This window comes from Coturnix japonica, chromosome 20 (assembly GCF_001577835.2).
Source record: "Coturnix japonica isolate 7356 chromosome 20, Coturnix japonica 2.1, whole genome shotgun sequence".
NCBI classification, from domain to species: Eukaryota; Metazoa; Chordata; class Aves; order Galliformes; family Phasianidae; genus Coturnix; species Coturnix japonica.
Window position 1 is genome coordinate 8744055 of NC_029535.1, and position 19040 is coordinate 8763094.

General features: G+C 53.4%; 3 protein-coding genes across 4 annotated transcripts; 1 reads left to right on the forward strand and 2 right to left on the reverse strand.

Moving 5' to 3' along the window:
• Positions 1-54: 54 nt before the first annotated feature.
• Positions 55-7612, reverse strand: LOC107323198 (BPI fold-containing family B member 3-like). The gene is made up of 16 exons (XM_015882048.2): positions 5384-7612; positions 4965-5084; positions 4163-4676; positions 3746-3850; positions 3504-3644; positions 3292-3355; positions 2952-3012; positions 2649-2740; positions 1921-2103; positions 1794-1847; positions 1533-1703; positions 1212-1279; positions 889-931; positions 749-812; positions 571-647; positions 55-419 (listed from the first exon to the last, which is right to left on the reverse strand). Exons 1-16 carry the CDS (start codon positions 5451-5453, stop codon positions 384-386), a joined length of 1863 nt encoding a protein of 620 aa, XP_015737534.1. The 5' UTR covers positions 5454-7612; the 3' UTR covers positions 55-383.
• Positions 7613-7767: 155 nt separating this feature from the next.
• Positions 7768-11701, reverse strand: BPIFB6 (BPI fold containing family B member 6). Its single transcript, XM_015881736.2, has 13 exons — positions 11575-11701; positions 11347-11493; positions 10887-10950; positions 10580-10640; positions 10328-10419; positions 10060-10236; positions 9910-9963; positions 9519-9689; positions 9299-9366; positions 9011-9056; positions 8627-8690; positions 8182-8258; positions 7768-8069 (listed from the first exon to the last, which is right to left on the reverse strand). Exons 1-13 carry the CDS (start codon positions 11667-11669, stop codon positions 8031-8033), a joined length of 1155 nt encoding a protein of 384 aa, XP_015737222.1. The 5' UTR covers positions 11670-11701; the 3' UTR covers positions 7768-8030.
• A 1500-nt stretch (positions 11702-13201) lies between these two features.
• LOC107323044 (protein TENP-like) lies at positions 13202-18169 on the forward strand. 2 transcript variants are annotated; one of them, XM_015881735.2, is made up of 16 exons: positions 13202-13458; positions 13680-13796; positions 13932-14031; positions 14306-14410; positions 14500-14634; positions 15050-15095; positions 15233-15293; positions 15471-15562; positions 15694-15870; positions 16005-16046; positions 16136-16300; positions 16460-16527; positions 16960-17005; positions 17224-17287; positions 17381-17457; positions 17692-18169. In XM_015881735.2, exons 1-16 carry the CDS (start codon positions 13284-13286, stop codon positions 17740-17742), a joined length of 1521 nt encoding a protein of 506 aa, XP_015737221.2. In that variant the 5' UTR covers positions 13202-13283; the 3' UTR covers positions 17743-18169. The 2 variants fall into 2 exon arrangements, with proteins under 2 accessions (XP_015737221.2, XP_015737220.2); XM_015881734.2 differs by lacking the exon at positions 17692-18169 and having other exon boundaries at positions 17381-17576.
• The last annotated feature ends 871 nt before the right edge of the window (positions 18170-19040 follow it).

Genomic DNA, 19040 nt, shown 5'->3' on the forward strand with positions numbered 1-19040 from the left:
TAACAGGCCCTGGCAGCTGGAGACTCACATCCAATGAATATTCAGAGAGAAATATTGACGCAGTGAAGGATTTTATTGAAAGAGCTATTTGAGAGCAACACTGATGGCTAAACAACAGCTGCGGTTCCAGACTTTGGGTGTTAGAATTGGCCACAGAAAGTCCCCCATGACATTAAGCAGCTGAGCAGCATCTCCAGACCACAGCTTGGGCTGCAGCAGGATGGACAGAGCAGAAGCAGCCTTGTCTCTGGGACCACAGTGATAACCTGAGATGGTGCTCAGGAGAAAATAAAGACGAAGCAATTGGGGATGGCCGGAGCTCTCAGGGAATCGTATGTCTCATCTCAGGAGTGAAATGGAGGTTCCTCTGGTATGAGCTGGTTTTAGAGCTCTCTGCTCTGGTTGATCACAAAAGTGTTCTGCCAGGAAGAAGGACAAAAATGAGTCAGTTCTCACCCTTGGGTTTCCCCAACTCTTCCCTACACCCCACCAGCCCAGCTTTGCACAGTGGGGCCCTGCAGGAGGAACAGCAGCTCCTCAGGATGGGGCCAGCACAGATGTGAGTCTTACATCAGCCACATCCACCTGGCCGTTCTCAAAACTGGTGTTGAAGACGTTGGGCAGTGGGATCCCCATCCCCACAGCATCTGTAAGAGAAAGAGAGAAGCTCATTAGAGATGAAACCCCAGAAGTGCCAGCTGGGGAAGGGGCTATGGGCTGGAAAGGGGGGGGTTCACCCCCGCCATACTGTTAATGGCAGGCACGTATGCAGCTGCAAGGATGTTCTTCACCCATCCTTCAAGCCGGGAGACCTGCAGTGGGAGGAGGGACAAGTCAGAGCCAGAGTGGAGGTGATGGGGAGAGCTGAGCTCTGCACTGTGTACTTACATCGATGGAGCCGAGCTGTGAGGATGCCAGTCTGAGATTGACCCTGCAAAAGAGAAAAACAAGGAGTGCCACCAGAGTGGCTGCCACTGAGCGTTCTGAGCTGTGCTCACACCCTTTTTGGACCAGGAGTTTTCCTATCCTAGAATTTTTTCCTATCCTATCCACACAAAGGTAGAATGGAAACAACTCCAAAGTCTCTCCTGACTTCAGACAAGCTCTTCATCTGAGGCTGGCACTGGGGCAGCTCTGAGCCCTTCACACCCACATCACAGCCCCATTACCCATGGTCAGACCCAACCCCTGTATCCCCAGCAGGTCTCTACCTCTCTACAGCCAGAGCAGTGTGCAGACGGCCGCCAGAGACAGATGGGGTGATGTCCAGCACGATATCCTGCCATTGTGACAACAGAAAAAAAGAAGTTATTTCCCCTCAGAGAAAACCCAGGATATTTGGAAGTGACTCAGGCCATGAAAAAAACACCTGTCTGTGCTTAGAAATAACATCTTTTGGACAGATGGCATCACAGATATCCCCCCAGGATATGGAGTTATTCACCAGTTTCACCTGCTCAGTTACAGCATAGCAGCAGGGCTGGGCAGTGCACTCATGGTGTGCAGGGGAGGCAGTGGCTCTGGGCACTCACCGAGTCCAGGGTGAAGAGGGTCTGTGGGGGGAAGCCGGGGCGGTGTGCGAGGACATCGATGGCTGCTCGCAGAGTGGCAGTGGCCTTCCCATCCCTCAGGGCTACCACTGGTGTGTCAGCCAGGCGCACACGCAGTGCCAGGGGCAGCGACCCAGGCAATACAGTGCTGAGCTGGAGGGAGAGATGCCGTCAGAGCCATGGCATGTCTAGGGTTGGGGCTTCAGAAACACAGATATCACCGATACTACAAAGGGGGCTGACCTGGGGGAAGGCTGAGAGCAGGGCTGAGGTGGTCAATGGGATGCTGCTGGGAACCTGTAGGAGAGGTGATGGGGGTCAGTCTGGGTGGGGGGCGGTGGGAGCACCCCTGATCCCTGCCCTGACCTACCGCTGAGCTGGAGATGTCCATGCTGAAGGCTCCCTGCCGCTGTGCCAATGCCAGCACAGCACCCAGCACACCTTGAGACAGCCCCAGCTGTGCACCAGGACCTGCAGCTGGTGGCAGAGTGATGGGCATCGACAGACCTCCTGTTTGCTCCACCACGTTGCCCTGTGCATCCCTGAGGAGGAGCTGCAGGGACAGAGCAGGGCAGGAGGCTGACACCCATGTCATTAATCAACACCCCAATAATCAATGCACCGCTGCTTTCGACTGCTCTGGCACAGGCAGTGGTTGCATTTGCTGCAGCTCTCTGTGTAAAACTCTGTGACACCCGTTGATCAGGAAGACACACTGACAATCCTTCTTGTGCAATTATAATCCCTATTAATTACATTCCCAACTTTTACAAACCACTTACAAATGGGACCTTTTTATAAATGGCGACCCATTGCTCCTGTACAAAATGCTAACATGGGGCTTTTCTAATGAACGACACCGTGAGCGCTGCAATTATGCTTAATTAGCCAGCGTCCAGCTGGTCTGATTCATGGTGCCCTCAAGGATCAGCAAATATGGAACTGACATAGACCCAGCGGTGGCAGGAGCACGGAGCTGGCTGTGCTGTGCTGCTCTGTGAACACCCTGCCATAGAGCTGTGTACCAGCACTCCTTCACAAGCAACCATCCCATAGAGGTCAATTACCCAAATCCAACGACTCAAAGGCAGCACTTACGTTCAGATCCAGCTGGATGGACTTGTCACCAATGATGGGAAGGGAGGACAGAGTGTACTGGAGGTTTCCCAGAGCTCCCAGAGGGAGCACGGCTGCAAGACACATGGAGGAGGTCTTCTAACCCACAAGGAAGAGCTGCTCACAAGCACTGTGGTCCCCAAAGACCCAGTACTGTAGGCAGCCCCTGCTTGCAGCCAGCCCAGCCAGACAAGTGGCTGTGAGCACCATTCTGCAGCAAAAACTGCAAAGTGCAGGGCAGACCTCAGTGGGGCACATGGATGGGAGGGGGCTGCCAGCACTTACAGGTAACAGAGCCCAGCAATGAGTTCACGACGCCCAACACGGTGTCAACGACGGGGCACAGCTGGGGAAGCAGAAGGGTGTCAGGGCCCCCAGCACACAGCAGCATAGCTGCATGGTGTCATCGGGGCTGGGGGCTCATCACCCCCTCCTGCTCACACTGGGGTTGCATGCGTCTGGGGCAGGGCTCAGCATTGCCACAGGTGTACAGGGGCCATCACATGAGCACATTGCTCACGTTCCAGGGGCCGTGGTGGCAGTGGGGCTGGGTGTCCTGGGTGAGCCTGCAGCTGTGCAAACAGCCCTGCCACCCACAGCAATGACATTCCTCACCCAGACTTACCAGCCTGGGCAGCACGTTCCCAAGGACACTCTTTAAGGTTTTTTCTACAAGTGGCACTTTGGGTCTGGGTAACAGGAAAACAGGAAACAAAACAAGAGAAAGGTGAGAAAATAAGCTAGAAAATAAGTGTACTTTGAACAAGAGAAATATGAGGCCATCCAGGGTTATACATCAGTGCCAAAATATCAATCAAAACTCCCCTACAGACCTACCCAACACGGATAGTGATGTCTCCAAGAAGGGTCTTGCAGTCTTCAACCACCAGCCTGAGAGCCCCTGACTTGTCCTGGGCCAGCCGCACTCTTGCAGTGATGTTTGCTTCTACCTGGAGCTGGAGCAGACTGCCCACGGCGCTGCACAGCCCAAGGGGACACATCTCAGAAGTTGCCATCTGCTTTCCAACAAGATGATGCAACCTCTACCCTGTTCTATGCCCCCAGTGAATGCTCCTTACCCATTGCCATCTATCAGCAGCTGGGTGTAGATATTCAGCTCGAGACCAATTCCTGGCAGGAAGCGCAGAGTTATTTTGGGGAGAGTGATGTTCACAATTCTCAACCTGGAGTTGGAACAAGGAAAGGCAGTAAATAACATATTTGCTACTTCTTACTTCCCAGGGGTCCTCTCGGCCCCCAGTGCTGTGGTCACACAGCTGGGATCTTGGGGTCCCCTACAGCCTGGGCCAGTGGGGCTCCTTTTCAGTCAGGGCCAGCTCATGATAAGCACATGCAGCCTCATGGCAGAAACCCCCAACTTCTCAACCTTCATTTATGAACTTGCCCAAAGAGGAGGAGGTAGGTGCTATGTCCAGACCACAGACATGGCCAATAATGGAGATCTGCTCAGAGGCACATCTACCACTATCACTTACCCTGTGAGTCCTTGAACGGTGCCAAGCAGACCATCCTTGCCAAGAAGACCTCCTCCAAGAAGTGAGCCTTGACCCTGGTTACCAGTTCCTCCAAGGAGACCACCAAGGAGACCACCCCCAAGGCCATCACCACCAAGGAGACCACCAACAGGTCCAGCAGCACCATCTCCTCCAAGGAGACCACCACCAAGGAGACCACCAACAGGTCCAGCAGCTCCATCTCCTCCAAGGAGACCACCACCAAGGAGACCACCAACAGGTCCATCGCCGCCAACAAGACCACCCACAAGACCACCATCATTGCCGAGGACACCACCAACAGGTCCACCACCTCCAAGGAGACCACCCACAAGACCATCACCACCTAGGATACCACCAACAAGTCCGTCGCCACCAAGCAGACCACCAAGAAGTCCATTGCCACCAAGTAGACCACCAAGAAGTCCATCGGGGCCAAGCAGACCACCCAGCAGCCCCTGGAGAAGGTTTCCGTTGGCTAGTGACCCTGTAATGGCTGAAGAAATAGATAAGAAGTCACTGTGAGCCTTGCACACCCAGCACACAAATATTCTGTGTCAGCCTGGCTGATCATCTCTGACCCTTTTTCTCCCTTTTATACAACAGGGGTGATGCTCCAGCCTCTGCACAGCATCTTAAGTGCCATGTTCAAAGTGCTTTAACAAATGCATTGTCACTGCAGCCTGAACAGATCTGAATCAGATTCTGATTTTCTGAATGTGGTCAAGAGACAGAAAGAGCAGAAGTGGCCCCAAAATGAAGATAAATCCTTACAAACACTTACCATTTTCTAGCACACCTTTATCCAACCTGGCAGACACTGGGGCGCTGCCAAGAAGTCCTTCAGAAGAGGTGAGCAGGCCACAAGTGAGGAAAACCACCCAGAGCACACCCATCTTCAGTCCTGGTTAAGTGGAGGAAGAAGTTGATATTAAGGTAGTGCTTGACAGTGAGCACCAGCTGATGGCTGCAGGAAACAGGAGGAGGAAGAAGAATAGAAAAGGAGGAATGACTTTCAGGGAACACAAAAGCACAGAGAAAGCTCCTGGCATCGCTTCACCTCCTGCTGCAGGCAAGAATAACAGTTTTGGTTAAAAAGTCCACAGTCGTAAGCTAACATCAAGGCCTCCCCTTTGGGAAGCACTGAGGTTTGCAGAAGCAGAAGCTATGAGCATGCTGTTTGAGGAACGATTTTGCTCTTACCTGACTGATCTCTGCAGAGCAAGGATGTCTCCAGCCACTGCCCCTGCCTTCTGCAGATGACCCCCAGCATGCATCCTTATATACAGAACTTTTCAGAAGGAATGAGGCAAACGATGTCACTGAGGGCATCCAGAAGAATTAGAGGGGAGCAAAACAAACAAGACATAGTTTCTGATGACTTCCACTGCAAATATTTCCTTGCAGACATTAGGAGTTGGGTAAATTATTGAGCAACGAGCAATAGGTGCAGCAGCAAACTTCAGTCCAATGCTGGGTGCCAGTGCTCATGGGATGTGCACACACTGCTGCTGGATAGAACAGTTTAATTTGGGGCAGTATCAAGATGTGGATGTGGCTGTAAAGTCATGCCCAGGTAAAATACTCTTTTTTTTTCCATATGAAATTTAGCCCTTGACTGAAAGCTGTGTCAAAACACCAGGTAACCGTGCACTTATGTTAGGGATGTTGAAGGAAAAGCCATACAGCACCCATCCCAATGCCATGGCAGTCCATGGGGCTGGTATCAGAACTGGATATTCATCATGCCTGAAAGGCAAGACCCGATGTGCCTACAGCCTGTGGCCATACCCAGCACTTACCAACAGTGACTTGAATTGCTCAGAACATATTTGGTAGTTGTCCCCTCACTACTGGCTCCAGCATTTTGGAGCTGCTCCTCGAGCTGCACCACAGCAGCAGCTTTGGGGCAGTACAGAACAGTCCCCTGGGGGCTGCAGACCCACACAGCCCCACTGCAGGCCTGCACCTTGCACCCTGCTCCTGGGAAAGGTCACACCATCCAGCCCAGGGGACAGCTGTGAACTATTCACTCTGCTGCGGTGATGATTAAGGACAGGGTTAGACGGGCTGATCCCCAGCGTGGAGGAGTAATAGCCCAGAAAAATGCTTGCTCAGAGTTAATACTTTCTGCAAACTTGGAAATAAGTATTTCCAGGAGATTAGCCAGCTTCTGTCACACGTTAATTCCAGCTTTAAGAAATACCTTAGCTAGGGGCCAAGGAGGGGATGACAAAGGTGCCAAAGTACTTATGGAGCTGTCACTGTGCCGCAACACGATCGGTCAGACACCCCCGGAGCACAAAGCCAGGCTGTCACTGCCAGATCGTGGCATTTGATATGATGGAAGAGAGTGTTAACAAGATGGTATCACATTGTCATCCCTCCTGAAACGCTTCACTCTTTGGGCAATCAATCATGCTGGGAAGGCTGACCGACCGTAAAGAAAGACCCAATGATGGTCAACACGAGGTGCTGGGTGTTGGGGAATAGCTCCTGTGCAGTGACCTTTCAGACCTGACTGCAACGGGGCTTCGCACCGCTGAACGCAGAGGTCTCTGATGACCAAATATTTTAGATAAACCAATGCAGGTTCCCATAAAGAGAATGACATCTCAAGGTCCAGCTCTCACCAAAGTGATTCTTAAAGCCCGCAGAACCCGGAGCCAAATCAGCATGGGAAGGCAGACACACAGAGTAAAGCAGAACAAAGGGAGAAGGAAAAGGATGAATATCTCTTGGATCAGTGGGGAGGTGAGAGGTGAGGGTGGGCAGCAGCAACCCCAACCAGCCATAGAGATCTTGACGTGAGCAGAGCAGGCATCACCTGGAGGTGGGCAATACTATGACCACGGGGAAATGGGCTACTGGGACTGCAACAGCTTTAGGGTGACAGGTGGAGTTTGTGGCAGCACTTGGGTTGCCCTCACCACTGGGGTGAGGACCCCCATCTCCAACCCCTTTTGCCCCAGCTCAGAGAGAATTGTGTTGTCCCCAGTTCAAGAAGGGGCCCAATGGCTCTGAGCTGCACCTGGTGGCTGTCCCAGGCTGCAATGGGTTACATGATAGCACTGCCTGGCACTGTATGACATGCTTTATGGCAAGCTAAATGGGTGCCACCTGAGATGCACAGCTCTGGTTTCTCCTTGGAGAGAGCTACGTCCAAATCTGTATTTCATCTTAGAGAAATCCAAACCCAAAGGCTTTGGTCCTGGATTAGCTAACGCAAGAACAATAAGGAAGATATCTGCTTTTTTTAAATGGGTTTGGACTTGGGAATGTTTGCATGGCACTGAGGAGGGCAGGAACTGTAACAGCACCATAACTGTCCTCATGGGGAGCACTGAGCCCATTCCCCCCAAGCACCCAGCACCACACAGGGGAAAAATGGGGCTTTCAGAGCCAGCATTGCATCATGGTGCCCTCTGGGACAATTTCCTAAAAAAGCAATGATTTTTTTCGTCAAATACAATCTGAATTCCACACAGGCCACCTGACACTGGGAACAAATGTTCAACTCACGTTGGTTCGATGAAATGGGGATCGAAGCCATTTATTGACCTCCTAATGACAGGTAATTATCCAGCAATAAGTGAGCAATATGCTCGGCATCAATACCTGCACTGCAGCCTATGGCTGTGGCAGGAGGTGCTCCTGAAATACTAAAACACACCACAACTCACCCCACTGTGCCCCTAAATTCCAACCTGCACCTCCTCTGGAACACCCAGCAGTACAAGAGTCCATCACTGGGCAACATGCTGTCTTTATTTTAGCTCAGAGTCAAAACACTGAAAAGCCAAGGGGAGAGCAAGAAGCTCCCAGGAGTGCAGCCATCCCTCCCCATGCATCAGGGCTCCACCACAGGCACTTCCAGCACCAGCCCATCCTGTGGGTTCAAGAGGAAAAGCAACAGGCAGAGCTCCATCTCTCCAATATAGTCAGTGTGGAGAATGAGGGCTCAGCCACCTGGGGTGCCCAGATCCCCACGCCATGCCTACCTGTATCTGCCTGAGCTCCACACGCTGGTATGGGGTGCCCAGCAGTGGGGGCAGTGGGACCCCTCCTCGCAGTTCTCCTGCAAGTGGTGGGGGGGTTGTCAGGGGCAGAACGTGGGCACCAGACCCGGGGGACAGCAGGCAGTGCTGACATGCTGGGTTGGGTACAGCAGCACAAATGAGATCCTGTCCCTTGGCATACTTTCCATAGGACATTCAGCAGATGAGGGGATGCTCTATGGCAGGCTGCTTTAATCATGTTTTACCATGGGATAACTGCTTCACCAGCAGCTTTCCAGTGCCCATCACTCTCTGCCCCCACCCCGGGCAAGGCCAACCAGCCAATACCACTTCCAAAAGCAGATAACTACAGGCTATGGGCAAAGAAATGAGGACCATTTTCCCTGTGCACAACACGAGCCCTCCGATGAAGCTGTAGCATGCTTACTGTTGATGGATGGCACGTAAGCCACATGAATAATGTCTGCCAGGACTCCCCTCAGCGGCAGCACCTGGAACACAGCGTGGTGATGGACGTAGCCCATCTTTCCCAATGCCAGCAGCCTCACCTGTCAGGCTCCCTTCCATTAATTCCCCTGGTGAGGCCTCAAATCACAGGAAAATTGCACAGCCCCCCCCTGCTACCCTGAGATGAATGGGAACATTTGAGATTTTCTAAATTTCATTGCAAGCTGCCAGAAAGGCTCTTCTTCCCCACACCTGCAGCACTGTGGGTACCCAGTGCCTCCTCCTCACCACCCGGCCCCATGCAGACATTGTGCTCAAACCCAGACCACAAAGCAGAGCCGTACCCACACCCTGCAGGACTCACACTGAATGCACCGATGGAGGAGTTCACCATGGCCACATGGGACAGGCTGTGGGGACAGGAGCATGGGGTCACTGCCCTGCCCTGCAGCTCTCCTTCAGCTTCAGCTCATACCCCTCCTAGACCCCCATAGCTGCTAGTATCAACCACTAAAAACCAATGTGGAGAGATGGAAGTGCACCTGTTTAGGTGCAAGACACATTGCTTTCCAGCACCATTGCCCCTCTGCAGCATTGCCCCACTGCAGCATTGTCTCTTGATGGCACTGGGCAGACAGAGCTGAGCTGTTACCTGTGCAGTGTCAGGGAGAACTGCAGCCTCTCTTCTGCGACAGCAAACCGCACACCCAGCTCAGAGTGCTGCAGGGAGAAAAGGGGAGCGGGTCCCCTGTGTGATATGTGTGTGTACAAGCAGGTCCCCAGCATCAGCTCCAGCCCCTCAGCCACACCTCCTGCTGCCCCTCTGCAGTAGTGACCACATCCCACCAACACTGCCAAAGGCTTCAGCTCACCACATCCAGGACAAAGAGGGATCCAGGAGCAGAGCCAGGACTGGAAGCCCAGAACTCAGCAGTGCTGAAGAGGTTCACGGTGCTTTTCTCCGGGGTTATTGACACCAGCGGTGGTTGCGTCTCTTGCATTTCAATCACCACTGGCTGTGATGGAGGCAGCATGCTGGAGACCTGGGGAAAACCAAGCATCAAGACATTCCCATTTCTTCCCAGCTCTCCACCCTGGAGGCTGCTGAGCATCAGGACCATTCACCAAAGTCCATGGTGACGCTGCTCATCAGCGTTATTCATACCACTTTTGCTAATGAAACACAAAAAGCACCAAACTGACTTGCATCATCAATGGCCTGAGATGGCCAGGGAGCAGCAGGACTGCACAAAGTCCACCCACCTCAGGAATGAGGTCTCTCAATGTTGTGGTCACCAGCGGGAGAAGCCCCAGAACCTATGGAGGACATCACAGGGATGTAAGGCATGTAAGCTGGGATGATCAATGTGGGGAAGGGCTGCAGAAGGCAGCAGCCCTGTGGTGTTACCCCACCATGCCATTGGTGATGTTCAGGCCGAAGAATGTCTGCATGATGGAGAGCTCAGCACTCAGGAAGCTCGCAGCCAAGATGAGCTGAGTGGCTGCTTCCCTCTTTGGTGGCAGAGAAGTGAGAGGTGGCAGATCTGAGGGCAGGGCAACCTCCTCTCCCTCCTTGTTGTGGAGAGTGGCCTGAAAGGACCCACAGACAAAGCCATGTCAGCACAGATCCTCTTCCAGGGTCTGTATTTGGCCTGTGCATAGTGGACCGGGTTCATCTGACCTTCAGCTCCAGCTGGATGAAATCTTCTCTCACCATAGGGGTGTTCAGCAGGGCGTATTGGAGCATCCCAGCGTTCCCAAGAGGGATTGCATCTGCAGGAAGGCAGGGGAGTTTAGCAGAGCCACATGTGGCCCCAGTCAGGAGTGACCCAAGTCCAACACAGGTGTGGGGGTGGGATGGACACAAGGGCTTAATGGGAGGAGGGTTGTGGATGGAGAGGTGAACAGGTGGGTGGATGCATGGACAGCTTACACATCATGGAGGCAAACTTTGCATTCATGAGGTCGAGCAACATGTCCATGGCTGGACACAGCTGGAGGGTGAAAAGAGAGCTGTGAGAGCATCATGCACAGCAGCTCTTACCCCAAGGCATTGGCACCCTCTGCTCCTAATTACCCCAACAGATTCACCTTGTCTGATTTATGCCCAAATCCAGCATCTACACACACACACACACCAGCTGATCCACTCACTTCTACAGAGCAGTGAGCAGCAGCAGAGCAGGAACAGGGGTAAGAGCACACCAAGGAGATGCTGTGCAGCAGCAGGCAGCACTCACCAGGCCATGCAGTGCTCTCCGGAGGGTGCTATCCAGGAACTTGCTCATGATCAGGGGCAGCGTGCTGGGCAAAGAGAACACACCATCAACCAGCAGAGCCACAAAGGAGTGTGTGCTGACTGCAGAGTGATGCATCAGGAAGTCAGGTGCTAAGGACACCCAGCTGGCATGGTGTGCAGTGGGAGGTATTTCCCTACATAGAAAGCTTTTCTCAGGAACACCATTAGCTTTAAACAAGTTAAAGGCTTGAGGCCTGAAAGCAGCAAAGCATTTCCACAAGGACTTTAGCCAAAAATGTGTGCTGCATGGAATGACACAGATAGGGCCAGCCTGGATTTAACCATAAAACAACTGGGGTTTCATACTGAAAAAAAAAGCAAGGCCTTCAATAAATGAATATTTGTAGTGAAAAGAGCCTGAGCTCTATAGAACCCCATTCCTGGGCACTGACCCCCCTCACCGGTGGGGCAGGTTGGCCCAGCTGTGGAGCAGTGCCACGTGGCAGCGCCTGGCACTGAGCCGTGGGTAGCCCTGCATGTCCTGCTCCATCCGACTGCTGGTGCTCAGGTTGGCAGCCATCGGGATCTCCATTTTTCCTCCTGCAAAGCTGCACAGGACAGAGCATCATCAGCACAGGATAGCCACCCCCCCCAGCAGCCAGCAGCCCCTGCATGTGCCATTCCCCCACCTTTTCCCTGTAAGGGTCATCTGGACCGGCACAGCCATGGAGACCCCCTCAGTGGGTGTGAGCCACAGTGCTACCTCTGTGGCACGGAGCTCCATCACCTTCAGCCTGGGGAAAAAGAGAGGAAAAACACAGGGAAAGGGCCACTGCTGGACAGCAATCCTCCCACCCCCCAAAGCTGGAAGCAAAAGCCAACAAGCTTTGTTGCCTTTAAGTTATGGTTTCCCCTTTGCAGACACAGCCATGCAGAAAATCACCGCCTTTAATATCACGCTTGTTAGCAGGGAGTGATTTGTTTCTGCCTCCGGGCTGACACTTCCAAACCTTCTGCTTTTATTTTGTGCTTTCCAGATTCAAGCTCCCGGTGAAAGGCTGCTGAGCATCACTCACCCAGAGATGCCTTTGATGGGTTTCGTGGTTGCCTTGTTTTTTGTCACTCCCTCTACCAGCTTCTGGAGAACATCACTCTCATTCAGCACGGTGGAGACCGCTGGAATATTCACACAAGGGGCTCAGCACTGCTGCCCCAGGGTGGGGGGACACAGTGCTGGAGCAGAGGGAACTCATCACCTCCATAGAACAGGGCTGGTAACACATCCCTGCCTCAGCTTACCACGGCTGATGGTTCCAGCATCCATCCTAAGGATGGCCTCTGGGCCCCCAGCACTTTGTGATGCTGACAGGCAGCCCCCCAGCAGCAAAATACACCACAGCATGGTCATGGATGGCACAAAGAAGCAATCAGCTGGAGGCAGCTCCCACCAGCCTTTATATACAGAGCCCTGGCTTAGAAAAAGGAGAAAGCAACAGATTAAGGAGCTGGGTAATTACTGCGATGGAAAACTAATCCCTCAGTGATTCTACCATCTTCCAACACAAATAATTTCACCAGTAACCTGAAGGTCGGGGTAAGCACCGGAGCTGCAGTGTTGGGTGGAGCTCCTGACTCTATTGCTCAACACTCAGGAAGGGCCCACAGAGCTTCCCATGTGGCATCTGAAAGAGAAAAACTGATCTGCTTGGCTGAGAAGGGAGATGGTGAATTGCATGTGGCTCCTGCAAGTGCCAGGGGAGGACCTGGGGGCAGTAGGAAAACCACAGGCAGGATGTGGCTGTTCCTGTGGCACCCAGAGCCTGCCCTGCTGGGATCCTGCAGCACCATGGAATTTATTTCTTCTCTTCATCTCCATATAAAACATGTCACGGGGCTTAATCTGTCGTTACCTCCCGCCGTGATATACTCAGTGGCTCTAAGTGCAGGCAGGGAGATTTACATCTCATCTAACAGGAGCGCAGGATTTATAGATGACTCCCATTGAGGAGCCCATCACACCAGAGAAACCTTTGTGCTGACATCTCATTAAGCCTCCACAGGGACTGCCAGGTCCAGAGCAGCTCTTGAGGAGCAGAACACCCACATGTAAAGCACCACAGCACCCTCCTGTCCCATCAGCTCAGCCCTATGTACTTATACCCCTCTAGATTATGGTGACACCACAAATACATCTCCAGTGTTGCTGGGGTTACTGATGCTGCATTAAGGCTGAGCAGCCCCTCTGGCAGTGGCTGTGTCTCCAAGTTGGGAGCTGGGACCTTTCTTTGTGCTCTCAGTGGCCCCACAATGGAGGCAAGTTGCCCGAACACCTGCAGCTCCAAATGTCACCCTGCTGGGTCGATGGCCAGTGTAACCAGGTCTGTGGGAAACAATAAAAATGGCACAGAAAACAAAGCCCCGCTGCCCAGCGCACCCCATCCAGCCCTCTCCACCAGTGTCTCCCCCTCCTCCCACCCCAGTTGGGCAGATATATAAAGCCAGCACAAGTCCCTGTTGCAGCCACAGCAAGACACAGAACGGAGCCAGGAGGATGGGAGAAGCAAATAGACAAGGTAAAGATGCATTCACACACAGTGAGAGCAATGTGGGCATGTATCTGGGTGGTCTCTGAGCATCAGTGCTGGGCAGAGGTCCCCTCCTGCAAAGGCTGACACAGACACACGTGGTGCTGGGATGCCTGAACTCACAGAGCTGTTCTCTTTATACTCTTAGAGCACCACAGTCTGTGGTATACAAGCAATTCCAAAATGCTTTTCAATTCCCCCTCCTGCAGGCAGCGCCGTGCCCCTGCTCTGCACCGTGGGTGCCCTCCTGGCCCTCCTGGTCCCTGTAGAGCCCACCAGGGCCCCCGACTGTGGGGGCATCCTCACCCCACTGGGACTGAGCTACCGTAAGTATTCAGCTCTCAGCCTGCAATGGGATGGGAGGGAACCTTCCTACCAGTCAGTGGGACAGGACACTGCATCCCTGTGCATGGGACCACTGGCTCGGGAGCATCTCATAAGGTGTCTGCCCTATTTCACAGTTGCTGAGATCTCAAAGCCACATGCAGAGGTGGCCCTCAGACGGGACCTGATGGCCCAGAGAGCCTCAGACCTGTTCCTTGGCTCCATGGACCCCAGCAGGTGAGTGCCTGGCTCTGCCTCACCCGGGGCTTTGCTGCTTCATTGGGGGGGGTGGGGGGGAGGTTGTAAAATTAAAATTAAAATTAAAAAATAAAGCAAAAATCCTCCTGGGAATTGACAGTACAATTTAAAACATCTATACAGAAGCAAGCTCCTGGTTCCTCCCTTGGGATCTGATCGGCCCTGTTGCCAACCTCAGGTGCAATGCACCAATCCTACAGACCCTGAGGCAGGAGCAGCACGGGGCTCCTTACACCCACATTTCCTTGAGCAGGAGCCGAATTTCCTCTGTCAAAGTGGTTGACCTGAAGCTTTCGCTCATCCCAGAGGCCGGGCTGCGGATGGGCATCAAGGCGGAGCTGCGCATCGCACCCCTGCAGTGAGTCACATCCACCCACAGTGTGGGGCAGTGGGGCAGCAGCGTGGCCCAGCACCATGGGGCAGCCCCAGCTTTGCCTCCCCCCACAGTGCCGTGCCCATGCCGGTGAGGGTCTCCATCCAGGCTGACCTCCACGTGGACATGGGCCCTGATGGCAACCTGCAGCTGCTGACCTCCGCCTGCAGACCCACTGTGCAGGCACCGAGCACCAGGGAGGCAGAAAGGTCAGCTCCCTGGGCGCACGGTTGGGTGAATAGGGGAAAAGACACTGAGCAATATAAGCATTGCTGTGCAGGAAGGTGGAAGGACCAAGAGCTGATCCCTGACCTAAAAGGTTACAGAGGTTAACACAAATGCTTTAGCCTGAAGGCAGAAGCTTTGTTCTGTTTGCACTATTGTCCTCACCTCTCTCTTAATAGAGTTTCATTCTCTCAGTAGGGAGCAGATGAGCACTGAGCTCTGAGCAGGGACATTTTTAGTGCAAGACTAGTGGCAGGTCTTCAGTACTTTGGGGTTCCACATGTAGTCACAGTTTAACAGATGATTTAAAGTAATGATAAGGACATCTCTCAATGCCTTTTGGGTCCCTTGGTCCGGCTGGTGCTGTCTAACCTCCTCCTTCCTGCTGTTTTCATCCAGCAAGTCCTTCAGATCCCTCCTGGACAAAGAGGTGAATGTTGATAAGGTAAGAGAACACCTGCACAGATAGGAGACAGCAGGAGACAAAGCTCTGGAAGGACCTGCAGCAGACTCACCCAGGGACAGTGCTGGCAGCCCCTGCATTCATCTCCCACCTCTCAGGGTTTGTTCTTTATCCTGTAGCTTTGCTTGGATGTCTCCAAGTTGCTCCTTCTTCCAAACGAGCAGCTGATGTCGCTGACAGGTGAGCAGCGCTGCAGCTCCAGGCACAGGAAACCTGGGAATGGGGAGGGCAGAACATCATGAGAAGTGAATTCTGCTCTCCCCCTCTGAGTTCCATTCCTCTGAGAAACACAGGATGGCCGCAGGCACAGCCTTCCACCTCTGCTCCCTTCTAACTGTTCCTCTGCTCACTCTGCAGCTCCTTTTCCCGTCACCCCCAGCTGTCAGCTCCAGTACCTGCCACTGGCTGCCCCTGTGTTCTCCAAGCAGGGCATCGCCCTGTCCCTGCAGGTAAGGCAGGGCTTTGTAGCACCCACCTCTGTGCTGCACTCTGCACCTCTGCCCTGGGCAAGCAGCTGCTGAGTGCCTGCAACATGCCCTGGGAACCCCCAGCCCTTTTTCCCCTCCCTATGTCCCTGCAGACGATATTCCAGGTGGCGGGGGCAGCTGTCCCTGTGCCAGTCAGCCCCGTGCCCTTTAACATGCCTGAGCTGGGGAGCACCAGCACTTCCCATCTCATCCTGGCTATGTCCAAGCACTTCTACACCAGCCTCTACTTCACCCTGGAGAGAGCTGGAGCCTTCAATATGACCATCCCCGTGAGTAGCAGGCGAGGGAGGAGGGAAGGACATGACATCAATTGCTTGGGGCCATGACCCAGAGCACCTCCAGAGCTGCACCACGTTACCCCCTGTGTTCTTACCTCAGCTGATGGGCTGCACTTTGCTTCCAGAGCATGCTGACCACTGCCACGCTGGCACAGAAGATCACTCAGGTGCGCGGCTGTGTCCTGCAGCCATGGGGTGATGCCCCACTGCCCTCTGCACACCGCAGGGCAGCCAGGCTGCAATCACATCCCTGCAGGTGGGCTCCCTGTACCATGAGGACCTGCCCATCATGCTGAGCGCCGCGCTCCGAAGCTCTCCTCGAGTGGTGCTGGAGGAAGGCAGAGCAGCTCTGAAGCTCTTCCTCACTGTTCACATTGGGGCAGGCTCACCTGATTTCCAGAGCTTCCTGAGTGTGAACGCGGTGAGTGAGCATTGCAATGGGCATGGCACCCAGTGACATTGGTCTCCTGCATGAGCAGGATGTGAGCAGTGCACTGCAGGAGCAGGATGCAGACAGCTTCATTGCATCACAGCATTCTGAGCTGGAGTTTTGCTCACTCTGCCCCTGTTCTCCTCGCAGGATGTGACCACAGGACTGCAGCTCAGCGTCTCCGACACACGGATGATGATCTCCACAGCAGTGATAGAGTAACAAGCCTGGCTGCGCTCTGCAGTCTTGCAGGGGACACGGCACAGCCATAGCATGGGATGGGAAGGGCAGAGCAACCCAGGGAATTCCTTAGCTCTGATAGCTTGGCCTTGCAGATGTAGCTCTAGCCCAAAGGAAGTGGTGAGAGGAAAATAGAAGCAGTGCCCAGCTGCTGTGCATCACCCTGAGCATCACATAACACACAGCAAACCCCCATTGCAGCCCTGGGGCTGGGCACCCCCAGCTCTGTGTGCTGTGTGCAGGGCAAAGGCAGTGCCACTGCCAGCTGGGGGGTGCCTGGCTGCAGAGTGTTGGTGGCCAGGCACTGCCCAGTGTATGAGCCTCTGCCTGTCATCGAGCACAGGTGCCTCAGGAAAACTACCTGACCAAAGGGCTGCTGAGCAACATTGGTGATGCCTTTTGTTTTGCAGGGATGCTGAGCTCAGCCTGGCTGCCTCCAATGTGGGCCTGGTGCCGGTAGGTGCCCCAAGAACCCCCCAGGGAATGAAGCATGGTCAGACCCCTCTCAGCACTGCGCTGAGCCCAGCCATCCTCAGCCACCTCACACCACAGACACCACAGCTGGCCAGTTTGTGCTCACAGTTCTCATGGCAGCACACCAGGACCCCATTGCTGCCAGCCCCAACCTCTTCCCTCTCCCTATGGAGCCAACTCTGCCCTGTCTCACCCTGCAGGCTGCACTGCTGGAGGAGCTGTTCCTGGCCCCCGTCTGCCAGCAGGTGCCGGCGTGGATGGATGGTGAGCAGCGGGCAAGTCCTGCATGCAGTGCTGGGCACAGGGCACTGCTCTGCTGGGAACTTCCCCATCTGCTTTCCCTATTTCTCCTCCCAGATGTGCTGAGGGAAGGCGTTCACCTGCCCCACCTGTCCCGCTTCACCTACACCAACGTCAGCGTTGTGATCCACAAGGTAAGGAGCAGCACTTGCAAAGTGCTCCCTGCAACAAGGCATTTAAGGTGCTCCTGCTATACTTGATTCAAAGAGGACAGACACTTCCCTCCCAGTTCTGAGCCCTTTCCTCCCAGAACCACGCTCCATTGCTTTGCATGGGCATCCCTCACTAACCACCTTAGCACAAGCCAAAAGCATGTTCAGTGAGGAGCAGGGTACGCTCTGCCTCCACCTGCTTCCCTCTGTCTATAGGATTACGTCCTGGTCCCATGCAACCTGAAGCTGCACAGCACCATGGCCTGAACCTGCTGCAATGTATGGGTGAAAGCAGTGGAAAACCTCTCCGCTTCGTGGATTTTCACCACATGAAACACAAAGAATCTTATTTCTTAAGTAAAACAACACTTCCCTACATTTAGGATAACAGTGGCCTTGCATTAAGAGTCCTCCTCCTCCAACCCCTATCTTTGCATTTTTGGCACATAAGGAGGATGGATTGTAACAATGTTCCACGCTTTAATTAAACATTAATATTGCATTCTCCCATACGGTATCGACTATTTTCCCCCTCAGCGTACCAAAAGATGGATGAATTCCATCTCAGGGAGCACCAGCACCAATACTCAGCCCTTAGATTTCACCCCGGGAGCATCAAAATTCCATTAATTCCTGTGGATGCGAGGCAGCCCCGTGCAGCACAGCATCACCCCTACCCACCACAGACGCTTCGTGGCTATTCCTCCACTTCTAGTGTTACTATGGGAACCAAAATGCCTGTAAGCCAGGCCAGAAAGAAGAAAAAATAGCATGGATCATCTGTACAATGGCTTCTAATATTAGCCTGGAAGCTGGTCGTGCTTCCAAAAACATGCTTCTGGCAAAGCTGTAGCTTTAGGGTAGACAGGAGCCCCGGTCAGACCCTGTACCACAGTGCCACAAGGGTCATTTTTGGACTAGATGATCTTGTAGGTCCTTTCCAACCTTGTGATTGTGTGATTGGTGTGGGGATAAGGATCCCCATGTGCTGCCCAGGTGGAGCACCCACATTGTGCGCTCAGCACCCAGCCCACGGAGCTGTGTTAATTACACATCCATCTGCTTTCCTTGTCCACATCTTTTCCAGCCTTTGGAGCAGCTGAAAAGCACTTGAAAACCTCATATTTCAGAGACTCGGGGATAGGGAAGAAAACAAAACAAGCCAGAGTGATTTATTGCAGGGAGGGAAAAAACCTGAAGGTTTCTATGCCCGTCCTGGGGACCTGACTAATGATTTTAATGCCTGAGGTTGGCAATAGCAGGAACTGTTCCTAATAAAAGTTTGCTGGTAGAGCTGCAACCATTATTCTTTGACTAATATATCTTAACCTAGCTTCCCAAGAGGAATAGGTTGCAGTAGGAAAGACATTCATTAGCTTGGCAGCAAGGGGCCAGAGTCACCGTGCCCTGAGCCCCTCTTGGCACCAGGCTGGCACTGCCAGGCACACAGCGCTGGGTTGGACCATGTGTGCTCATCCAGCCCCAGGGCACAATGAGTGACACAGGACTTAACATCTGCCAGCTTGGAAAGTCATTTTGACTTCTACATGTGTCTTAGCAAAGGG